At 36.6% G+C, this 21120-nt stretch overlaps 1 protein-coding gene across 2 annotated transcripts in view; it reads left to right on the forward strand.

Moving 5' to 3' along the window:
• Positions 1-11090, forward strand: part of MEOX2 (mesenchyme homeobox 2) — a 54389-nt gene extending 43299 nt beyond the window's left edge. For both annotated transcript variants that reach the window (XM_075746078.1, XM_075746079.1), the window contains one exon: positions 9777-11090. In XM_075746078.1, coding sequence (XP_075602193.1) covers positions 9777-10001 — 225 coding nt within the window. In that variant the 3' untranslated portion in view covers positions 10002-11090. The remainder of the gene's footprint in view (positions 1-9776) is intronic.
• The last annotated feature ends 10030 nt before the right edge of the window (positions 11091-21120 follow it).

A 21120-nucleotide genomic window follows, 5' to 3' on the forward strand; every position in this document is an offset into this window, starting at 1 on the left:
AATCTGGAGAAAATATTGTTAGGTCATCCTAAAGTTACAACTTTCAGTGATTTCCCAAGATGTGAGATAAATCACAGAGCCTATTATCTTAAGAAAGCTCTATCTTCCTCTTGACTATAGTGATAATTTCAACCATACGCCACAGCTTAAAAGAGGCACCGACCAACTAACACTTCATAATTACCTTTCTGGCATTTAAACAAGCTGTAGAAAAAAGCATATGTCTGACCATATTTAAAAAGCTATATAAGGGTATTAAAGTTTTCTACAGTCATCAAAGTAAGGCTCCATTTGACTTTTGAAACAACTTACAAGATCAGTTCAAACATAAATGACTCATGGAAGGCCATTTCACGAAAATAATAATGAAAAAAACTCCTCACAACATATGGATCAGGAGAAGGAAGTAATCCTATCACTCCCTAAAAAGGAAACCTGAGTTACAAGACAGGAGGATGAAATGAAATAAGTGCCTCAATTGCCTAGATATTAAGAGTGCACTTTGAAAGCATTATAAGCACATCTGGTGGTAGGATGGCTCTATTATGGTATTGTAAGAATTCCAGCAGTATAGGTACATATAATTCCTGCTCCATCTCTTACAGAGTGCGCTCACAATCCCTGCTCAGCCAGCAGTTAATAATTTTCAGCTGGCAGGCCTCTATTATATTTTGAAGAGCCAGTTAGACTAAAAACTATCTTAGCTCCCTAGATATTTGTAACCTTGACAAGCGCATTCTTGGCTTTTTTGTACATCCAGATAAACTTGGAGAAGGTTCCCTGCAAACTTTTTAATATCTCGCTGTGGGATGAGGAGAGGAAGCAGCTGCAGTGGGGTATCAGAGGCGTGGCAAAATGGACATTTTTATGGAGTTGGTCCTGCCAAATATAGAAAGAGTAGGAGATCTTTCCACCTCGCAAGATCTTTTTGCATGGAGCTAATCAAAGGAGTAATGTTGCAGTTCTGCAGGCTAGCTAAGGTTACCGGAATAAACAGTCCAAATATGTAATGCTTCTGTTTGCCAACATAAACGGAAAATCCCACCTAGTCAGATTAAATTCTGCTGATGGCAATGAGAAGGTTTATTTCTTCTTAACTTTAATTTCCAATACCCGCCCAGAAGCTACCAATCATTTATAAAAAGCCTGGAGTCATTGATTTTGCAGAGACAAAGGACAAATTTTTGTCAAAATGAAGAGTGCTTTTGCATCTGTGCTTGGCTTCCATGTATGTGGTACCAATGTGGGATGAGTGACGAAGGAAGAAGCTTTGTAATGCTTTTTTTTCTACCAGAAAGAAAAGCAAGCAGCATTATTATTTAAATGCATTTGGGCAATGTTGGTGTAGTACCATAACCCACACTGTAGCACTGCATTGTTATAACTATACAAATAACATTTGTTTTCCATTAGAAAAAATTCCTCCAGACCCAGTTACCTCAATCCTTTATCACATGTGACTTCATTAAAATCTTGTTCAGCATGGCAGAGCTCGGGGGAGGCTAATCACTTCATTTTTTAGACTTGACTGGTAAGGTAAGAGTAGCTCCCCTTAGTCACCCAGGTGAGAAACCAAGGAGTTCAATGCTCCTCAATTAAGTGTTCTGAACGATCTCTGGAAAAGTAAAAGTCTCTCCATGCATCACGCAACATGACTAGTTTCCTACTTTAGGAAGCTAGATTTCTAAGGTTAGGTGGTGAAATTATTCCCCTGTGTAATTTCAAACAAAATCAAACTATGGATTGATGGGACAAGCTTGACCATCTCTGATTTATTGTGCTGTCATGTCTTCTCTGAAAAGCAGCTGCTCATTCCAAGCTTCCATGTGTTAAGCACTCTCTATACGCACTATAATAATGAGCCTGTGTGGCTTGAAATCCTTTGGATTGTTTGTTTTATTTAAAGTAACTCTCTTCATAAAATATAACTCACTAATACTTTTATATTTGTCTTGAGCAATATAAATACCAGCAGTAAGAGTTACTGTGCTAACTCAGTTTGTTCTTTCTTAGGAAAGACTGCTCCTGGCAAACTTAATTATAACGTGTGCATAATTTTGATTTGTATGATAAGTCTTTTTAAAAAAGTACATGGCAAAACTTCAAACAGCATATTTACTTTTGCAGTATTGATTGAATTTGAACAAGCAATTCCATGTGCAAAGATCCAAGTGCCTCAAGCTGTTAGCTGTGAATGGACCCTACACCTGCAGAGAAACCCTGTGAGGTTCTGGGTGGGGAGAAACCTCTGTCTGTGCCAAGTAGCATATGCGATATAGACAGAAATATTAGCACCTCATACGGTTGCTTTTAAAAAGTGAGTAAAGCTTTGCTGTCCCTTACCCTTTCTTAAACACAAGTCGAGAAAGATGCATCTTCTTCTGTTGCCTGTGTACATAGATAGGAGATTTTTAGGTTTGTCATTGGTGAGGAACAAATAGTATTGGAGAGGTACAAAATGAACATGTAAAATAAAGGAGATTTTATTTTTTTTTAATGCAGGGCATTGAAAAATGTAGAATCTCTTTCTGGTTTCACTAGTTTCTTCTCCTCAAGGCAGGCTCTGCTGAAAACAGCTGCAACTTCTTGAGACTTACTAGCGTTAAAACTGGATGTTGATTTTGAGGCTAGTTTACGATCAGAAGACTCAGGACTGGTTTGTTTTGGAAGGCCAGATTTGAAGTCATGAATTGTGGAACTAGTTTAAGTAAATACAAATGAGGATGCTTCTTACTGGGGCAGGGAGATGGCTTCCATAGCCATAGAGCCCTAGAGAATTGTCATGGGCTGGTAGTCAGAGGTTGCCTTCTGCCAAGTCCCGCTTCTTGACATTTTCCTTTCTTCATACTAAGGTAGTAGCAGAAAAAAACCCATCAACATACTCAGCCAAAAGCCAGTCTTGATTAGCCACCACCTCTTAACTTTCACACTCAGCTGATCTGTGCAAAATGGGTGCAGAATAATGCAGGTTAGAATTTTTTTCTCATGAAATAAAATGCTCTACATATGAGTAATTCATGCAGGTAAATGCCTATACAAAGAGGCAAAGGTAGACTCTAAAAAGATATGTTATAGGAGAATAAGGAAGTTCTAGCAGCAGCCCCACGATTACCTTTCTTTGTGTCTAGACAAATAAAAGAGAATAATTTTATAAAAAATACTCCCTTAGGTTATGTACAAGCAGCCTGAAATCGTGTGTCCCATTCTTCTTAAGGTATGTTAACCCTGAAGCCTGGTTAAGACAGGTTTTGAATGGGGAGGGTTAGCTGTTTGATCATGAAATTAATTTTGAAGATCACTGGTGGAGAAGGTGGCAGTTCTTTGGATGGAGCACAGGGAGGTAAACTGAGTGCTCTCAAAGACTTCTGAAGCTGGAATGGAATACTCCTATCACTGCTCTCCTCTGAAATATAATGTCTATTCCATCCCAGTCTAAATGTGGGAGGTAGAAAGGAGAATGTATCACCTAAGCAGTACCCAAACCTCAACTGACTTCTATGTAATGAAAAACCAGAACTCACTCCTACACCTTCCTGGGTGCCAAAAGCTCCAGCTGTCCTTTGTGCACCTGCCAAAACCTCCCCTTTTTCTCAACAGCTGCTGCAAAGTACTTGTGCACATTCAGTGCAAAGTCCCGTATCATAACACGGAGCAGATTGCTTTAAATCAGTGAGCAGGTGACTTAATTTTAATCAGAAGGTTCTGCTACCACTCATTAGTTTCCAAAGAAAAGTTAATTATCTCCAATTCAGGTATTTTGGTACTATTTCATAATAAATAAGAAGACATTTAATACTTAGATTTATTTAAATTGGTTTTTAGCTCAAAATATATTTAAGATTTTTAAGAGGGTTTTTTTGGAATATAAATTGAAACTCCTTTAAATCATATAAGGAAGAAAATTAAGTTTAATTGAATAAAACTATTTTAACTTACTCTCCCATGTATCCAGCATGACTGAAATGCAGATGAACTATTTAAAATTTCATGTTATCTTTAGTTAGTGAAGTGTACTGACAACTGACTACCATTTTTGTAAATATTTTACACTAATAGATTTGATTCTTTGAACCCTTATATTTATTCATAGTCTAGAACAGGAAAAGAAACTTTTCTCGGTTTACATTCCTATTTTTTTTATAAGTTTATTGAATAAATTATCACAAAAATACTATATACATGCAAAAAAGGTAAGTTTCAGCTGTATAACACCACTGATTTCTGTAAAGTTCAGGAGTTTGACTTTCTTTAAAACTTGGCAGCGTTAAGTGTACTATCTAAAAATAACAGTAATGTTTTCAGAGCCAAAGAAAGTTGAGAAATAAACTTTTCATTTTTTTTAAATTTTGAAAAGTCAGGGTTATTTTTTGTTATTCATATGTTTGTCTGCATTATAGGAAAGTGAAATAACAGATTAATAATAATAATAATAATAATAATAATAATGATAAAAGAAAATGGACAATGGCTGACCAGGGGCAGAATGCTTAAAAGGCTTGGTGATGTGGTCTTCCTGACACATCATTTAGGTATAATAAAACATGGAATTTGGGATACTGACTTCAAAGACTCATACTTAGAAATATCCATCCCTTACAGCAAAATAACAGTTTCAACTGGCACAGTGCTCTTGTTTCTAATTTTTAAGGTTTGTGAGATGTCAGGCCTCAAACTTTAATCTCGTTTGGGACTCATGCCACTAAAACCTGGAATAGAAAACCTAATTTTAGGAAAGAATCTTTCATTTCAGAAAAGAGCTTTTTTAAAGAGAAATGTCATTTTTCTTAAAAGCAGACAGACAGCAAACGGTGTGACTAAGGTAGTGTGAATTCAGTCATGCTTTTACTTTTCAGACAAGAATGTCTTTATTACGAAAGACTCATTAATTATAGAAGGTATCTGTTTAGTGTTTTTCTAAGTACAGAATGCTAAAATCCCATGTCAAAAGGAAGTATCTGTATTCTACAGAGCATGGTAGAAGTCAACTGTTCTTATAGTTAATGTGACTGAAGGAATATTAAATCAGAAGTTTAGGTGATATGCTCATTTGGAACCAAAATGGTGTGTTGATGTCCATATCATGAAGTTGTATTAAAGACAGACATGCAAGACAGCACATAGTGTGGCCCTTAAGCCAGTAAGCCTATGAAGGACCTATATATCATAAGTATACAATGATTACTTTAGTAATGTAGACACTAACAATGTCAGCCCCCTTGTTTTGAATCTCCTCCCGTGATTCCTACAGAGTAGACCTTAAAACAAATTGATCGCAGCAAAACCATTTCTCTTGTACATCAGGAGATGCAACAATGTGAAATCATTTACTCGTATCTTAAGTAACAGTCTAATCATCAGATGTGGAGATGCAGATGCTAAACAACTTGTTGACTAAGGGAAAAGAAACTGTGCTTTCGTGCCAGTAAGCAGATGTGCTCAATAGACGGGCTCATAAGTGCTGATTTAGAAACAGCTGTTAATGCTACCATCATCTTTAATATAGTTCATTTCCCTCCACATCCTTTGTTTTCTGTACATACATATGCTTGCTCTATGCAGTTAAGTTGTGCTAGTCAGAGGGTGGAAAAGAGGGAGTGCATTTTAATAAATAATAGGCAATCAGGACCTGATTCTGGAAGGTGGTAAGCACTCTCAGCTCCTGCTGGAGCTAACTTAGCCTTGAAAAACAGCAGAAAAAGGTTCATAAAACCTATGGTATCAAGTTTGTCGTAGTAGATCTTTAAACTACTTTGAAAGGATATTGTTTTTGCAAAAGTTGTAAACAGCACAAGCTAGTTCTTTCACTGGAAAAAAAGAGTTTTTTGAGTTCAGTTCAGTAAGGGCTTTTTCTCTCCTTTATTTTTATTTTAATTTTTCCTTTATTTTTCTTTTGTCATTCTCTCCTTTCTCTCACTCTTGCTCTTTCTCACTCTTTTTCTCTTTCTTTCATTCTCTCTCCTCTTTCTTTTTCCTCTCCCCTTTTTGTTTCTCAGGGTGTTTTGTTCTGATGCATGTTTTGCGCAACACCTGTAAGTTTCAAATGAGTCGTGCATTTGAAAAGCACAGTTTTCCACGAATCCAGATAAACTGACACTCTGAAGTACTTCACACAAAGTTTCTTCACTTCCTTCCCATTACTAAAATATAGATGGATCACATATCAGTAACAACTATACCTTCCATAATTGACTCTTCGGCTCCAAAGGAAGTTCAGAATTCCAGTATCTGAATTTGATCTCTAGAGGAAATAACAAGTGAAGGACCTGTCTCATATTATTAGCACATGAGCATTAAAGAATTCATCTAGGGTCCATTGAATTCGATGGAAAAACTCACACTGACATTAGAATGCTTTAAATCAGGTCAAAAGAGGATTTCAGTACTTTATAATGGAGGTCATAAAGAAATATATGTATAAAATACCTAACACATTCTTTTATGTAAGAATCCTGCTGTACATTAACACAGCAAATAACATCAAAATAAACTAATTATATTTTCAATTATAAACTTCACTATAATTGATTTCTACCTTTTGAAAATAATCTTTGGCATATCAAATAGAGAAATTTCTTATTTTCTATTGTCTAAGTAAATCAGATACAGATTATTTGAAGTCAGTAATAAAAAAGCCTAAAGGTGGGTGTTTTAAACCTTCTTTTTGTTGTTGTTGTTGTTTAAAATTGTTACTATTTTCTCTTTATGGGAAGCCTGACAGGCTACATGCCAGCCAGTGGTATATATTCTCCTACGGGAGTACCAGGGTTACTGTCTTCCCTTTACACTCAAGAGAGTGAATGCAAAGGTAGCTGGAGTCCTTTCAGCCCTACTTTCCTTAAATACCGTGTTTCCTACACAGTGGGTCATGTGCAGACATAGCGTTACATGCTGGATCCTCTGAGGAACTTATGAATGCATCTTGTACTTATTCTTGAAAAGGGAACTGATCGTCCTTTAATTGATTTATATCAGTTAATACACAGGCGCTGACCTAGACTCATCCCTGGTGGAGGCATTTCAGGGCGTGGTTGGATGAGCTAGTCTGAGGGTAGGTGATCTAAATGAAGAGGTACTCCCCAGCTTGTCCTCGCCCACTCATTACCTGGAAGCTGGTGCCAATCGGTTCTCCTGGGTTTAATGCTCAAGGAGAGAGGCTGCACCCAACTGGGGTTTTGTGAAGTGACTTGTATTATAAAAGCACCATCAACAAAATATTGCAAGAAAAAATGGAAACCAAAAAAGAATAATTTATTAAATTGGAGTAGAAAACAGTCAAAAAATGTCAGGCCAGCAGATGTGAGAGTTTAACTCTGTGAGAGGAGAACAGAAATGAACACCTGCATCAGGAGCCAGGCAGTAATCATCCTGCTCACATCTGTCCCAGTCCGAACAGTTTCTGACAATGACTGTAGCACTATTAGCTTCAGTTTCTCAAGTATCCAAAAATGAAATGGATGCATTGGATTACTCTTCCAGTAAGTTAAAGTAGGTTGAATCTAGGCTGTGCATTGAAATTTTTGCTTCAAACACATCATTGTTATTTTTCTTGAAACCATTTTTTTGTATACATTATTATTTTGTTTTAGGCTTTCAATGCTGTGACTTATTCTGTGAATGTTCAAGGACATGAAAACATGTGGAGAATTGCTTAGATCTTTTAAGCATCACTCCAATCCTGTCATTTCTTCTTACCGAATAAAATTAACACGGCCCTTATTTCAGAAGAAGAGTGATAATATTCTGCAGTACTGGGTTGAATACAAAGTGTATTATTTTTCATGTTTAGATTACGACTGTAGTTGCACCTACTGCAATGTCTGGCACTAGTAGAGTAGCGTCCTTTGCAAGAGAAACTTCATTGTCTTAAAAACCAAAAATAAACAAAATGACATCTTAACTTACTTCCCCCAGAAAGTTGCCAATGCTGTACTAATGCTGTACCCTTTTGAAGACACTGTTTCCATGGACACCTCTGATACGTGACCTGAGTATGATAATTCCCAACTTCACAGCAGCCAGTAATAAATACCTTCCCCTTTACACTCATTTCATTTTACAAGCCAGATACTTTGGCTCTGATGAGTTTAAAGGAAAGGATGTGCTGTGCTTTGAGGCTCTTAACTAACCTGGAATCATTTTGCTCTCTTCCCAAGTGATTGGCTTTAACAGCTTACACTGGCTTTTTAACAGGAACATAGATTATAAAAAAATAAATATACCTCTCTTCCTTCCCACGTACGTACATACAGATAGTGACGTTAACTATCAGTTCCATTGTAGTAAAATTTTAATGTAAAATTCAAGTGATAGTAAAGGTTAAACACTGTGATGTTTCCTGGATGTATAAGACAGATTCAGCAAAACAGCATTTTTGTGGCTCTATTACTCATGTTGTACAATATGTCCTGCTGTGTCTGTTCCTTGCTGTTTCTTTTAAAACTCTGAAAGACATTCTGCTAAACGCAGCAGAAGATACACCAACATTGCAAGCTTTCTTTCCAAATGAAAAGTTGCAGACATTGTTTATTTTTCTGTGGAACCTTCATGTGAAGAGCTGCACAGACACACACGCACGAGATTTTTTAGAAACATTAACTCTAAATGGATCAAACGCAACAATCTTCTATTCATACTGTTTTCAGTGACAATATTTTAAGTTGATTTGAAATCAGCCTTTAATCTGGTCTAATATATATGACAGATGCTATGCACATCTTTTTTTTTTTTTTCTTTTCTTTTGGCTATTGAAAAAAAAGTCCTTGTGGTTTGCAGTGCTGGTAGTTTAGAACTGTGCAAATAATTTAGATTTACTTCCCCCCCATATATTTCTCTACAGAGAAGGGGAGGAGGGAAATGAGTTTCAGCTGGAGTAAAATCTTGGGGTTTAATGTGACTTTAATACAGATACATTTTTAATCTTTCATGCTATGAATTTCTTTTCCATTCTCATCTGAAATTATTTGCTGATATATAAATGCCTTGCCCTCTGGCTTTGGGGGTATTTATTTGTCTGAAAAAATTGACCAGGGTCTAGTGCTAAATGTGGAAGAAAGGAGGATCAGTCAACTAGGATCATTTAAATACATTTCTGAAATAGACAGGGAAGTCGTAAGTTTTGATGGTAAAAAATGCTCTTTCAGATACTTCAGCAAGTTAAAAAAAAAAAAAAAAGAGCTTTTAAATCGCTCCACCTGAAACTCACCACCAGTTTACAGAAACAAACAGGCAGAAAGCAATGCAACTTCAGTGCAAGTTGCCTTCCAGAGTAGGGCCCCTCCTTGGAAGGGAAATTAAAAGCACTATAAGCACGAGGGGCAGCCCCTGCCACCAGACGGGGCTCTCTGTTACACAAAAGGTAGGTTCTTCTGCGCAGTCCCTTGATGGGAACCATTTTGCCTCTGTTTGTCTGCCTGTGAAATGGCATTAATACGTTTTTCAAGAGTGTGTGAACTTTTCAATGTTTTGTAAAGAGCTCTGAGATTGTCCTGCGGAGCTAACTGCTGCAGAAAGCCCTGCTGCCTTCTTGCATAACCCCTCTCCCTCCTTTGCAGTGTTATCCTCACATCCCCAGGGTTCACACCCTATCCAGAACTGGATTGCCTGCTCTTCAGGGAAGGCTTGCTAAGCTTTTTAATATACAGACAGAAAAAAAAAAAGAAAAAAAGAAAAAGAACATTCCCCCCCCCCCCAAGTGCTGTGCTACAGCTAAAAAGATCATTATTACCTTCAATGACCACCCCATCTTTATTTTCCTGTTTTGTCTTTCTTCCGCAAAGGTAAAAGTTTGGTTCCAGAACAGACGAATGAAGTGGAAGCGGGTAAAAGGGGGCCAGCAAGGGGCAGCGGCCCGGGAGAAGGAACTGGTGAACGTCAAAAAGGGCACGCTGCTCCCCTCCGAGCTCTCTGGCATCGGCGCAGCTGGTCTCCAGCACACGGGGGACTCACTAGCGAACGATGACAGCCACGACAGCGATCACAGCTCTGAGCACGCACACTTATGATACACAGAGAGTGTCCCAGCTCCGTTCTCAGGAAAGATGCTTTGCTGGCAAGCCTTACACAGGCATCGTTTACGTATGCAAGTGACTCTGGCAGTGATTTTTAAAGTTGTTATGGAAAATTCAGGCTTATTGTGCCTGCTTTTCTTGATTTTTAGATGGTTTACAGTAAGTGCCATGTCTTAAAGGTGCCTCAAGAGTGGAGAAGTGGAAGACGAACTTACTTTGAACATTCCAGATTTGTTTGTCATGTTTATGACAGCGGGCAGGTATTTTTGCTTTAGCTTGCACTGAAAATTACATTGCTCTCAACAGACGTTATATTCTGAAAACCACAGTGCCACAAAATCACTATCTAGTGGATAAGAAATGTATTTTAACTCTGTATATATTTACCTTACAGCATTTTCCTGTCTTCACTAATTTTAGCAATGCATTCATATTAGCTGATGGCAATAGTCACTCATGACAATAAATGGCTTTTTGTCTCTTTATTTTTGTTTTGTTTTTCCAAAGACATACAATACATGCAGATACTTTTGTTCAAGTAGAGAACAATACAATAGTGTCTGCTAGGACACGTTCTTGTGTGACAGACAAAACAAACCTTATGTTGCATTTACTATCAACTGCTGCTAATAGGGTATTATTAAACTTACCTAGCTCCTCAATTCTTCTTATCTTATAACTGCAAAAAATGATTTTTTAGGATCATAAGGATAGTCCAATAACCTGTCAAAAATGTCGTGTTCCACTCATGCTCGGTGGAAACTTCCCAAAGGATTATTCATTTCTACTTTGTCATAATTGAGTACATTAATAAATACTGACACTCTGCAGAAATGTTGTTGCTTCATTTTCAGTTTAAAAAAACCCAGCGGATAAGATGAAAGTTATTGTCAACTGCTTATGTTGGTAGAAATCAAAATATGAAGGTAACTCAGTATTGTGTCCCATGTGTAAAATCAAGACACATTTTCTGTTATAAGCTTTTTTGTACATACAGGCAAATACCAAACCCCAAAATTTAATGCAAACCATTGATTGTACTTTGTAAAGAAATATGTTTAATAAATAATCCTTTTTAAATAATTCTGATCTCTCTACAGTGATTTCATAGGAAACTTAAAGTGTTCTTTGTAAAAGTCCTAAGAAGCTCTGCCTTTTTCGAGTTTTTTGGAACTTAGTCTGTCTGTGGACAACACAAAGCTATGTTTTCAAATTTAGGCTTTTAATCTTGGATAAACCTTCTACCTTGATCCATTTGGGAAACTCTTTCCTTTAGCCGGAAAAAGACATCTAGCAACTAATGATGTCTTCAGCCAAAAACAACAAGGGCTTGTTCAACCATTTTTCCAGATTTAGAGCAAATATAAAGGGTTATTTTGTTGGACCTTGTTGAATGATGAAAGGAAATAAATATCAGGAGGGGATGCATACTTATATTATGCCTTTTCTCAATAAGCTGTTCAGGAGAAAAAAGAGAATATCGCCAAAAACTTTGGAGATGAATTGGACTGGGTAGATAGAAGGAGCTGAGTGAAACAAAGAGTGAGCAAGAAGTGTGCATATCCTAGTAAATGCTTGTGAGCATTTCCTGAAGCTCTGCTATGTGGAGCAGTAGGACATCATAAAAGTTGAATGTGATCAAAAACTCTGTTTTCCAAATCCTTTCCACTGTAGGTTTCATGTTTCTTGCACATTAATTGTTGTCACAATCATTTTAGTTTAAAATATCCAAGCAATGGGTAATTCATTTCTTTAAAGAGTTCAGAGTCTTTTATTGATTCCAGCAGTTAAGGCATTCTGCGTTTGTTTCTTAGTTGTTTTTCAAATGCCTTTGTCATATGAAATTGCTGAGAATGGGAGTAGTATACAGAAGTAAGCCAACTACTTGTGAATACTTGATATTTTTGATTTCATGGCTGGATGGGAAAGTTTTTTTGGGTGGTGGTGGTAATTATCAAAACAGAAGAAAAAACCCTAGTGATTCAGACTAAAGCTTTTTATTCTTGGCTGGTTTTTCTCCCTCTTAAATAAAAAATAGCTAAATTTCACAATAAGAAATGAGAATGAAAAGTTGAAAATCTTGAATTTTCAAATAACACCTTTTAACAACAGAGGGCCAAATATAATGTGACTTGTTTTGCTAGTAAAAAGGGGAGAGAAGACTCTTGTCTTTCTTGCGAAAAATGCCTTTTCAGGTTTACAGAATTGTTTGTTGCCATCTTGCTTATAAAGTTTAAGACTGAACCTGAAAAGGGATGAGCCAAGCTGACATTTTACATAACAACTGGAAGTCCTTTATTTACGTTACCTGAAATGCACCAGCGATGTGTTCCTAGCCCAAGGCATTGTAGGAGGTGCATTATTCTGTTAGCAGCACAGTGATTTGTCTGGGATACTTGCAGTGGGGGAGCAGCCAATATGTGTGATGATGGCAATCCATGAGCCATAATAATCTCATTACCAGGAAGAATTTTTTCCTATTGAGAAAGATAGTCTTTTTCCATTTTCCTAGTTTTAACTGAATCTGTTGAGACTTAAAGCACAGGTTGTCAAGAGAGAAACATGTGCAGATGGATTTACAGTGCTAGGAGAATTTTTGTTTAGATAATTGAATGAAACTTCAAAGGACCAAATTATGCAACTTTATATTACAGAAAAAAAGAAGACTAACGAAATTGATTGTCTCCCATGCTTTAAAAGCAGCTCAGACTTTGAATTTGGCTGTAAGGTGCTAACTATATGTAGTAACCTCTCAGATTACTTAAAGACCTCTGGTGGCTTTAAACATCTGCTTTGTGGGTGCATCATTGGTAAGTGCAATATGGTGCAGAGATGCCACACTGGCAAAGGTTGAAGCTACGAAGTCTAAGCACAGAGAGATTCCTACCACGGTCTTGAATGAATTTACTTACAAGCACAGCCCCACAGAAATACAGACATGCTTCTTCCAGGTTTCAGCTAGCCCATATTCAAGCCACACATAGCAGCAATGAACGCCCTGCGCTTAACTCCACTTTGTGGGTTAGCAGATCTGCTCAGGACTCATCGATGCAGATGATGTCTCATTTTGTGCTGAATACCCCAATTACTCAAAAACTGTCTTATGGAAGCCTCTGGGATCAATCACCCGCTGTAACATATTATGACTTTGCATCAAGGTTTTAGCATAATTTTGTTGCTGAAAACAGCTATGGATAAAGGCTTTCGAACTATAACTTGAAGTTTTGGTTTTAATCTTCATTGGCTTATATATGTTTTCACCCTAACAGAAGGTTCTTCTACCAGTCTAGCCATATGGCATAGCTAAGAGTATACCGTTTAACAGAGGGACAAAATCAAGCCCTAGAATTGTGATTTTCCCAAAGGTGTGCAGGCACTTGGTGGTAGAATGACATGGGATGAAACCTAGTTTGGTTTGTTTATCTTTATTAGTTCCTGTTATTAAATAGTGGTTAATCACTTTTATATCTTATTGTCCATGAATCCTGCTTCTGAGGACTAATGATGCATTTTTTTGAGTTACAGTAATTTTGAGCCATATCTGTCTGGAGTCCGCCTCTCTTTGATGTTCTGTTGTTAGTGTATTACTGAGCTAGAGATAGAAATGTGTACTCTTAGTAAACATACACAGAAAATACAATTGACTGTAAAAAGGCAGTGATGGTTAACAGTTTAATTTTTGACATGATGGATGATCAGAATTCCTTTTTCTTCTGTCTCTGGGGTACAAGATTATATTTTATTTGCAGGGTTTCTTTCTCTTCCCTTATGGCTGTTCAGTTTTTATTTTGCTTTTTTGTTTACTATGGCTTCATTGTTTTCAGATTTATTTTTACAAAAGCAGTTCAAGAGGTGTGGTTAAAATAATATCATTACAAGCTAGCTGAACTTATTAAATCACATATTGGAAGTAGTTCGGTAATTTCATTAAATGCTTACCTTTTCTTGACTTTCTTTTCTTTTCATTGGATCCAAAAATAGTCAAAAAAGGAGCACAAGAAGGAGAGACTCTATACCTACGTCTTTCCACCACAGGCCAAGTTTCAAGGTAGTTTATGTGTCATGCTTTCTTAAATGAAGGCTCTGACTGCTGAAATAATATTATTTGTACAAATAAAGAAAGAGACACCATTAGGACGTGCACCCTTAGTAGCTATGAGGAAACATAGTTATATAAGTTAGGGACAAAATGTCAGCTTGAGCCTTCATTTAGAATTTCCTGGCTTCAGTCAGTTTATGTCTCTTGGGTGAGCTTGTGTTTAATAGCGTACATGCAGTATTTAAGATCGGCTACAAGATTCAAGAAATTTTAGAGTAGTGTTTAACCAATTACGTACTGTAATTTAATATCGTTATGTAATGTGTGTGGATTGAAAGAGAGAATTCTGTACACAATCCGATGTCTATATTAATTTTAAAAAGGCAATGCAGTCAATAGCTGACAATAACTGGCATAGAGCTTCACCGATGATGCACATTATTACCTCAAATTAATAAGAACTTAATAGAGCTCATTTGCTTTTATATATTTCTATTCATTTTCATTTTAAGCCCAGAGTCTTTTGACATCATTTACAGCTGAAAGCTGCAGTGTAGGAATCGATTTCAATGTAATTTAAGGCCCCTGGCTGTTAGTCAGGGCCTCCATATGGCATAATAAGTGGTTATCACAGTCATCTGTATAAACTGCAAATGTACTAGAAGTTTCTCAGCCATTTATTCCTCCTGTCGAAGTCGTGTATGCAGATCTGTTAGCCATTGTCCTTTGCCTGGCATCTGAACTGTCATGACTCCTACCTGCGGAAATTTGATGAAACTTTACTTTCATTCAGTTGAAAATAATGACCTGGGCAGTAGACTTGGTTAGTACCAATGTACAGAGAAGACCCCAAGAAGCGTTGCAAATCAAGAGCTTGTTAAATAGTAGTTGTAGGAGGAAATAATCATAGTTCCCTTTTTTCAGTGCTTTTCTGTAGACAGACTCCAAAGATTTTTAAAGTTTTGAAATAGCCTTTTTAATGGATAAACAACAAGGGACTCAGGTAATTTGTACTGGTCACCTTGTATCATAGGCCCAGTAAGCCTTTTAGGATTAGGTTCAGTGCCTTACTAAATGTGCTGTGAGGACTTAGTTCTCTGTTCTTTTTTTATCTTAATTGGCCCTTGAATGCTTTCTATGACAACCTCTCCCAACTCTTGAGATGCTGAGTTCTTCCCCTAACAGGATTCACCAAAAAAAAAAAGAGTAAATATGTGGTTCTTCAAAGGGCAAGTGAAATATACAGTTGATATAAGGTATACAAATGTGATCCAGGACATTAAATAACAATTAAAATGGCATTAGTTCTGTTCTGAAGCCTAATTGACTGGAATAAAGAATATTGCCACATCCCTGTTCTTTCCATAAATGGGTTCACGCTTCTGTGTATCAATGTGATCATTTTAGAAATTTTTACCTATTAGTTATGGTTAGATCTATTAAGGTTATATACTTAAATTTAAATATTCAATTCTGATGTCTAACAAAATAACATTACTAGTCCACAGATAGACTTCTCTCGAGAGGGAGACAAAATTTGGCCATAAGTACTTTTCTGCTAACATTTAGATTTTATTTGTAAATTTTGAAAATTTAGTATCCATTAAGAGAAACCTTGTAAAATGTTATTTTACATTAGTGACCAACAAGTTTCAGATTCACTCATCCTTTAAGTAAATAGCACAATAATTCATTTCTGTAGGAACTTTCTTGTCTTATAACCACATGATAATATCATGGGTTTTGTGTTATAAAAGTGTGCTCCAAAACCATATGAAGCAATGAACATGGCAAATATCTATAAAAGTGGTTTAGTATTTAGGGACACATTCTCATCCTTAGTGTCACCATGAATATATAGACACTATATATGTTACTTATGTTTGCTTATGGACTGCAGGGTTTTTAGAAATGTGCCTATTCTGAATGCTTACCACATTATTTGCCAAGAAAGTCACATGCACAGCTGAGAAAATACTGAAATGGGCATTTTCCCAAATTAAAAATTTATCTTGAAAAGTGCCCTTAGAAAAATTTTATGCAATCACCACAGAAATGCATTTAAGAGAGTAAAAACTACCCCGGGAGAAAAAAACACCCCTAGTTTGGAATTACAACACATTGTAAATAATTTTGCATATGTATTTCTATAATTCGCACATATATACCTATTTATTGGAACTGTGGAAATAAAATGCACAATTTTTTAGTTCATAAGTGATACTAAGTACAACATAGAGCTGTTGCTTTTCTAATTTTAGCATATTTGCATAAGACATTTGATACTGATGACAATATTATGAAGAGTTCTCAGGATTCCTTTTATATAGAATATTTTTGCAGGAAAGGAGTAAAGATTCTTCTAAGGAAGCAAAGGACCTCATCTAAAGCCTATAGATGGCAATGGAAAGATTGCGATTGATTTCACAGGGATTTGGATTTAACCCAAAGTACACACAAAAGTTCATACAAATCAGTGAACAGTCCTGGATTAAGACATTAGCCAATAATTTCCAAAGTGACTGTTGATTTTGTGCCTCCGTTATGACACATGGTATCCTGATTTCAACAAAGTTTTAAGTACACAGTGAAAATTAGGACCACTTTATGGAAATGTGAGTTGAGGACCCCATATTACTAGCCAGTTAAGAAAATTTTGTTCTCGGTTCTAAGAAGAGTCTTATAATATGGGATTTCTATAGCTGGCAAATCATCACATGATGTTATTAAATCATAGATTTCATAACCAATATGAAAGCAACTTGCTATGCTGCTTGCCTTCTCCTGTAATTTGTAGCATTAGTAGATAAGAAAAATAAAGCACGTTATATATAGAGGTAGGTTTGAACAGATGTTCCTGAATGGTTGCGGTGGGGTAGGGGTGTCGAGGAAGGTAAAACTTTCCTTCCACTCAGATGTCTGTCTTGAATTTCTCACAGTTTTTGCAGACAGTTTGGCTCACTTCCAACATACATCGTTGCCTGTCTGGTATGAAAAATGCCATCTGTGGTGTATGGAAGTTCTTTCTTTAAAAGTGGCCTGCTAATTATTCTTCAGGCAGGTGTTACTAAAGTGAAGTCAGGTGTCAAGCATGGTATAACCTTCAAATTGCCGAAAATTGCCCTGTTCTTGTATGCTATTCTTTCCCAAAAGAATAGAACAGAATATTACAGAGAATTGAAATGTTGGTTGATACAGGAGTGAGATGACTCATGCAGCAGTATATATTGTGGTGACACTCAAAAACTGAAAGTTAAAGGATGTGGGTGGAATGAAGTGTATAAATTTTCCAAAACAAATATCCTTCTGATTCTTATAAGCTGCCTTTCTGTTCCTTTATGTTTGCACTGCCATCTTGCAAAATGTTAAAAATCCTGATGCTCTCAGAAATTTCAGACGGGGTAAAAGGTGGTGGAAAGAATTTCCTTCTGTGCTTTAATAGACTGGGAGAGCTGTTTGTTGAAAAGAGGGGGGAAGACGGCTGTATTGTGTGAATGACACCTGCAAATTCTCACCTATATTCACTCTCCAAAACACTCGCGCTTTAAAGCTTTTTGAAGATTAATAGGATGGTTAATGGGCCAGAATCAACACATGGGGGCTGCAGGCAGCCATTCAACTGATCCATGAGCCGCGGCTCCCAGGATAAGCACTGCTGCTGCCTCTCATTTACAACAGTTAGTCTGCTCCTCTGTTCCTTACATGACATCAGCCCTCCCAACAGAAGATGAAAACTCACCACACTGAGCCAGATGTTACAACACTTCTCTCTCCCTAGCAGATGAGTGTTGTTAGGAGGTGAGGGATTACCAGTATAAATGCAAGGCTTCCTATTTCCTATGCCGATTTCAGAAGGTCTTTTGAATAAACAGTCCCTTTACTCTTTGTAATCTTGGCATTCAGAATGAATGAAAGTGTTAGTGGTTGAAAAAAATGAGAATGAGGAAAGCACAGGCACATTTACTCCTTTTGACAGTAAGACTTTGCATTGTTTGCTTTATCAGTGATGAAAGTAATCCAACTTTCTCCCCAGTCTTATGCAGAACCCTTGACAAAATATTTACAATAGGTTGATATGACACTGAGATAAAGACCAGTCCTGTAAGTAACTAAGTATCTAGTGCTGTTACATTTTTGATTAATCCTGAGACATCTGGATGATTTTGAACTACCAGTCTTTCTTCTACTACGACGAACAGTTTTACTTTCATAAGGGCTTCCTCTTGTGTTTTCAATATCATGCTTAGCCTCTGACTGACTTAGCATATTGTGATAATGAGATGTACACAAAGCACTGGCATGCAGCATTATTCAGATGATTTCCTTTTTGGCTCAGCCAGATTCCTGTTAAAAGTTATACGGACTCTTAAGAGACTAACAAAAGAAGAATTAAAGATCCACCAATGGCACGAAGATAAGCCTGAAGAAACTGCAGTTAGGATCTCGTGAAATTGAAAGCAGACTTTGTATGAATACATTTATTGAAATACACCAGTGACATTTCATTACTCAACAACAACAACAAAAAACCTAAAACCCTTTCTTGGCCTGCGTTGAATACCTATCGAAATCCCAGTATTTACTTGTTAGAGTGGGTTCTTCATTAAATTCGCAGAATAGAGTCTTAGATAAACACATTTTGATTAGAAAGAAAGGAAAACAAAGCTGAAAATTGTGCTGAAATTGTTCCTGTGCTGTAAGGCATTAATGGCTAAAATCCATCCCATACTTGCTCACATTATGGATTAAATGAGGATGAAGCCATAACTTTGTGACTGAGTCCATCCTACAATGGCTTTTTGAATGACTTTGTGAATATAGCATTTGACAGTTCAATACAGAGATTTATTTTAATTCTAGCGGGAGACTATAGTCTCCTAACACATTTGCAAGACATGTGCAAACACCTTCCACAGCCTCAGAATAGCAGAAAATAACAAGGGTATAAAAAAAGGCTTTTTCACTGAACAGTCCTTTCAGGGTCATCTTTGATGAGTCTGATAAAGCTCCGAGGACCAAGGTGGATATAGGTTTCTCAGAAATTTTGACAGCAAAAGATTATATTATCATCCAGGTATTTAAATTGGCATCTAAAGAATCATGCTGAATGGTATATGCAGCTTTATGCAAACTATAAGCACCTATTATCCCTATTTTTGCCTATCACTGCTGTGCAGCTCTCTCTGAGGTGAAGCTTCACAGCTGTATAACAAGTCAGAGAATGACAGCGGAAGTCAATGTGAATAATGATGTATCTAACCGCAACTGCAATTGGCTTCCTTAACACCACTTTGATTACTGCAGTTACACAAACTATATTTTAATTGGGACACTGGGTTTCACTCCTTTGTGTCTTATTTTTTCCTACCTGGAAGGAAAACAATGTGTGGAATTTTTTTTTAAAGTGAATTGGGAAAGCCAAATATGACTGCAACAGTTACTTATATAAATACAATTTGTGATTTTTAGTAACTATGAATTGGCAGATACGTCTCACCTATCAGCTGAGTAATGGCAAATTCCCCACACTCGCATCAATAAAATCATTGGTATTGTATCTCTCTCTCAAATGCAGAAAGGATGATGTATGGAAAAAAATTCATCAGCTCAGTTCCCACACTGATCTTCTCCAGTTCAACTACAAGTATGTCCTAACCTGGAATAAAACATGAGATTTAATTTTACAAGTGATGCTGTGATGCTCAAGGCAATAAGGATATCTTATATTTAAGCACATTTAAGATTTTTTTTTTGGTGCGTTTGTAAGTTACAACATCAAGTGAAGACTTAGTGATGTATCTGAGATGAAATCAACTAATTCCTCTGAATTTAATTAACCTGATTTATCAGAACTCTTCATTGATTATATCTATTATATCTGCGAGATATCTATGATCATAGAGTACCCAACCTGTGAACTTTTTGGAAAATGTAATTCTTGTTCTGGGGAAAATTTGATATTTGAAATTAGTTTTCACCCTAAATCAAGTTGCAGAGTGAACCTGATCATAACAAAATCATCAACAACAAAGAAAACATTTACAAAGCAAAATTGAAACTTGTAGAGAACATATATATGTATAAAATGTTTTGCGTTAGAATGCTACTTTCACATTTATTTTTTTTCTTTAAATTAGGGAATTTTTTTTTTGCTTTGTCTTCACACTATTGCAGTGGTTTAAGCATCTCGTATAGGTGTGATTCGGAAAAACAAAATTAGATTAAGTACTTATATGAGCAATGGAACAATTCAGAGAATTTCAATTGCCCAAAATAGCCAAGGAAAATAATGTAGAAATTATTCCCCTTCTCATCTGGGCAAATAAAACTCTCGGCTTCTGAAACGCTAGGTGGCATAGGGTCCAAGACATTTTTAATATGATATCAGTAAGATAAGATGTCTGTGGAGAAAGTTTATGTAGGAATGTGCTTCACTGGAGCAAAACGACTGGATGTGACAGATATCAACATTTTACACACTATTTGCATACCTGGTAGTTCAGAATTACACATCAAATGTCTCACTGCAGATCCTAATGTCAGCTGCAGTATTGTAATGCTAAAGCAAACACAGATCTGTATGCGATGATTACATCTAGTTTCTAGCAGAAGAAGAAAAAAATAAAAACCAACAAACTACCACGGAAAAAAGGGAAATAATCCTCTAAGAAGCCTTTTCATTGACAATTTTACATTTACAATTTTTACTCTCACTACATTAGAGTAACAGCCAGGGATTCCTCAGGTTGGAAGGTAAAAAAAAAAACCTGAAAAAATATAAAGGCAAAAAATATTGAGAGCTAAACTGGAGACACAGATCAACATGTTTCAAATTCCTTTAGCTTTGTGACACTTGGACTCCAAAGGTACGCCAATATTTAGTGGTACTTCTCAAAGAGCGTCTGAAGTTAATATTAACTTTCTTCTCTGAATTCTGAAGAGTTGGTAGGGAAAGTGTGTTCATTCTCAGTTTCCCCACTTCCCATCCCATCCCTTCCTTTCACTGCATTCCAAATCCAATGATACACCTCTCTGTGGCCCAAAAGAAAGGACTAACAATGTTACAGAAATAGC

The sequence above is a fragment of the Balearica regulorum genome, chromosome 2 (genome assembly GCF_011004875.1).
Source record: "Balearica regulorum gibbericeps isolate bBalReg1 chromosome 2, bBalReg1.pri, whole genome shotgun sequence".
NCBI classification, from domain to species: Eukaryota; Metazoa; Chordata; class Aves; order Gruiformes; family Gruidae; genus Balearica; species Balearica regulorum.